This window comes from Meleagris gallopavo, chromosome 8 (genome assembly GCF_000146605.3).
Source record: "Meleagris gallopavo isolate NT-WF06-2002-E0010 breed Aviagen turkey brand Nicholas breeding stock chromosome 8, Turkey_5.1, whole genome shotgun sequence".
NCBI classification, from domain to species: domain Eukaryota; kingdom Metazoa; phylum Chordata; class Aves; order Galliformes; family Phasianidae; genus Meleagris; species Meleagris gallopavo.
This window is the reverse complement of record NC_015018.2, coordinates 15463420-15467546: the sequence shown is the minus strand read 5'-3', so window position 1 is coordinate 15467546 and position 4127 is coordinate 15463420. Positions and strand designations below refer to the sequence as shown.

General features: G+C 39.2%; 1 protein-coding gene across 5 annotated transcripts in view; it reads right to left on the bottom strand.

Moving 5' to 3' along the window:
* Nucleotides 1–4127, bottom strand: part of USP54 (ubiquitin specific peptidase 54) — a 52150-nt gene that overhangs the window by 41415 nt on the left and 6608 nt on the right. The window contains exon 2 of one of the 5 annotated variants that reach the window (XM_031554415.1): nt 3746–3847. The exons of the other annotated variants lie outside the window; for them this stretch is intronic. Within the exon in view, the coding sequence (XP_031410275.1) occupies nt 3746–3778 (33 nt within the window). The 5' untranslated portion in view covers nt 3779–3847. The remainder of the gene's footprint in view (nt 1–3745; nt 3848–4127) is intronic. 5 annotated transcript variants of the gene reach the window in all.

Here is a 4127-nt window from a genome sequence, read left to right as displayed (position 1 = left end):
TTTAAGAAAAACAGCAAAAAAAATCTTTTCTTTGGGGAGTTCTGAACAAGATAGGGGAGTTGTTTCCCTCTCTCCTTATTTTTCAAGACACATTCTTTGCTCACCTTTTCTTCAGAGCAAGTCTTTCTTGTCTCTCAGACTTAGATGGACAGGTGTGGCACTTCCTGCTGTTTCATCGTTTCAGGTTATCTAAGCTGGATCTCTCTCCTTAATTTGAGATCTTGCCCTTGAGTTATGCTGTTAGTCACTTACATATGTTCCCCACACAGGTCTGAAAGCCAGCTGGGCGCAGACCAGGAAAGCACTGCTGGTCCTGCTCCAGGAGTTTTCAGGACACCGTTTCTCCAAGTGCTTCTGGAGCTTAATGGAAGCTTCATACATGAAACATTCAAATTCTGTTTTCTTTCAAAAGCTTCTTCACCTGACACTGAAAAGCTCATTAGTGTATTCACAGTGCTGATGTCCCAAAATGGCCGCATTCCAACACATTCCAAAGTTGAGAGTATCCTTAAGAGCCGCAATATGAAAAAGACATTACTAAAAGCCTTCTGAACAAGAAAAGTCTTTCCTATTTTACCACTTTCCAGTATCTCCAATCAAAGCAGCAGAACTGAAAAATGTATTTTTGTACACAGATATAAACATATCCAGGCTCAGCATAAAAAGGGAACAATTCCTAATATTGAATTAACAACAGGACTTGGAATTCTACACTAATGATCTGCAATTGGAATGTTGGAAATAGCCAATATAGAGGAGTATGAGCATGGGATTTATCAGATAGGATACACGTTTTCAACAACATTGCATTCCTGAGCCCTATTTAAAAGAGACCCATCCCTTTCTCTCTACCCCATCTCCTCCACAAATCTTTGAAGGTCTGGAAAGGGTAGCACAGACAGCAGAATATAACTGAAATAAATTGCTGAAGCCAATCAAGTTGCATCTGGTTCATGCCCAAGTACTATGTCAGGATCAGCTATATTCTTCACATAGTTGGTCTTAGGCCAGCTTGCTCAGAGGCATCCAAAACTGGAAATTTCTTAACCACTCCAGGCAATCTGTTCCAGAGCCTCACTTGGTTTATTACCATTCAAGTGGTTTTTTCTTAGTTTCTAACTGGAAGCTTCCTGTTATTTCCACGACAGGTTTGGGCTTTTGACATCTGCCAGAACAGGAGATTGCTGTGTCAGCGCTCTCCCAGAATTATCTCCTCCAGTTTGGGAAGTGTGGGAATCAGTACAAACTTTCTGAAGCTTCAAAGGAGAACAACTTACAGTTTGACACAAAGAAACCTTATTATGCAATTACTCAAGTTAAAACCCGGCTTTCTTCTTCAGATTTCCAAAATTCACACGCATTATCATAAAATGATTCATGCTTCATTTGGTTAGAGTACAAGACAGTCACTATTCTTTGAGGCAATTCTGGGATTGATGTTTTAGACTTCTTATTTTCAAGACTGTGAAGCTGAAATAACTGTGAGTTCCCTTACCCTCCTCTAAAAGATCTGTTCCAAATTATCTCTAATGGTGCCTGCAATTCACTGTCTCCTTAGGAAAGAAGTATTCAATTTACTTGAGGTACATTGACATCTCCAATGTGTATCTGTCCAGATTGATGGAACAAGCTTAGACTTGGCAATAACTATTGAATCAGACCAGTGCCCATGCACTATAAATTTGAGTTCTGTTCTTGGCAGCTTTCTGAGAATCAACTATTCTCCTCCAGCACTGAGCAGAAGTTCCTTCTGAATGGACACAGCACTGCATCATGATATTTCTTTCACAGAATAAAACACGTTCGTCCAAAATGCTTTACTATTCCCTGTGTTTAAAGTTTATCTTTTAGCAAAAACTCTCCTCTCCTGATGCGACATCCCGTTCATATACCAACATTACATTTAATTACATTAAAAAAAAAATCAATAAAAATGCTGGCTGCTAAATTCATGCTTCTCCCAACCAATCTCCTAAATTTCCACCTACCATATTTCCATTAGCTCACATTTCCCTCTCACATTCCCTCATGTTATATTTGGCTTCACTAGCGCAAGTAATACTGGCCATATTTGTCTCTTCAGATCACGTTTTAAACCTCCACATCTGATAACAACCAACCTACGCAATTTTTACAGTCTGATCTATGTTGTTATTCACTCTGTACCCTAAACATTAATGTCACCTCCCAGTATGGATTTTAAAGTCATACATCACCTGCCTACTAACAAAATTAAGTAAAAAGGCAATAATTAATTGGAAGCTTCAATTACCAGTTCATTAACTCAAGAAACTGTTTTGCTGCTAACTACTTTTGTCCAGGAGTTAACTGCAAGTGCCAATTGAAAAAAAAAAATAAAAGACAACAGATACATTATATATATATATATGTATATATATATATATATAAAATACAATACACTGTACTCTGACTCTTTGCAATCAACTTTTCACTTAATGTCTCAACCATGATACAAACGTTCCATAAGAAATCCCTACATTTCCAACAGGTGCCTAATCAGAACCATGCATCATTGCCATTCCATTTCTTTAAGCATTCTAATATCCTATTGTTCTCGGTTTTCACCTTAGAAAACAACAGTCTACACAGAAAATTCACATTCTTCCTGCTTTTGTTGCACATGACAAAATCACAAAAAAGAACAGCCCTGTTGGAATTTATCAATCAATAGAGTATTCTTCTTTGCAAACTACAAAAAACACCCTGTCCGATATCCTGGCACTACAGAGCTCCCAGTACAATCCCTGGAAGGAGAACAAACTCTCTGTGGCACGCTTAGCTCAGTGAACGGATTTCCCCCTTCCTGCTCCCTTCCAGCTGTGATAAACACACACCAAAGCAAAGTCATACTCTAGAAAAAGGAAAACATAACAGAATAAAGTAGACTTAAACATCAATGATAAATCAAAAAGCTGTTCCAATGTTATAGCAGGCAAATGGCATCGCAACAAAGATACCTACTTACCAAGAAAACCCAACATTCTATAATGCTATAAAATCTTAAGGAACAGTGTTTGGGTTTCCAGTACAGAGTCTGCAGCTCTCTCTTTTTTTTTTTTTTTAAACAGCTCTTGATGCAGTATTCTTTCAAAGTGGGCAAAGAGCTTATGTCTACTTAATTCACAAACACAGCCAGGTAGCTTAGCAAGTTTTAAAACAATTCCACTTTAAGAATTTATGAAATGGATATCTCCAGTGGCACAAAACTAAGATGTGATTTGATATCCAATATGACACATCACTGTCCTGTGATTGTTCTTTCTATAAATAAAATTAAAATTCTAAATAATATTTAGGGAGATAGCTGAGCATTTACAGTAAATACTGTGCATGACATCAGAATCCCTAGAAACAGTTGCAGCAAGCCAAGCATGTATAAAAAAATAACTACTTTGTTGTTTTTCAAAGGCTAAATTTAGCCTAGTGGAGATTATCTTCCTCTAGAGTCATAAGGAAGAGAATGCTCCCCTTAAAGCAACTGTTCAAATTTGGGAAAGAGCGTGAACCCTCTCTGCCCAACACAGCAAGTATCCTGCCAAGGCAAGCTGGAGAGAAGGGGTGGGATGGAGACTCTTTTCCCCGGGTACTGCCCCCTTCCCAGGCTAGGCTGGAAGCAGAACATGCCAGCATGCTTTGGAGAAAAGCAAACACATCCTGCCCCATCCTCACTCAGTCTGGGCAGAATCTTGGACAGGTCCACCTGGCAGCATGCAAAGCTAATTACCTCTCCCCAGACCCTAATAGGAGATTTTCGCATGGTATAGAGCTCCAAATTCTTGGCTTCCCACTGGATCCAGCCATATCTTCTCCCTCATCTTAGCAAAGCCTAAGGCAAGATTCAAGAGAAAGAGGATGTCAAAGGCCTACAAGCTAAGATGGCAATACCCTGGCAGGACAACAGTTACAGGTTTCCAGTGCAGACAAGAAGACCAGAGCAGGGGAAAAGACAAGCAACGATGGGAAGGGATGATCTGGCTGCACTGGGACACAACTCATCTAGGTGATACCTGCAGTAATAAGTGCATATTAAGCACATCATCACAATTTTCATATACAAGTTTACACATACGATGCATCAGACAGCCTCAACTCCTTCAGGAAAAAAA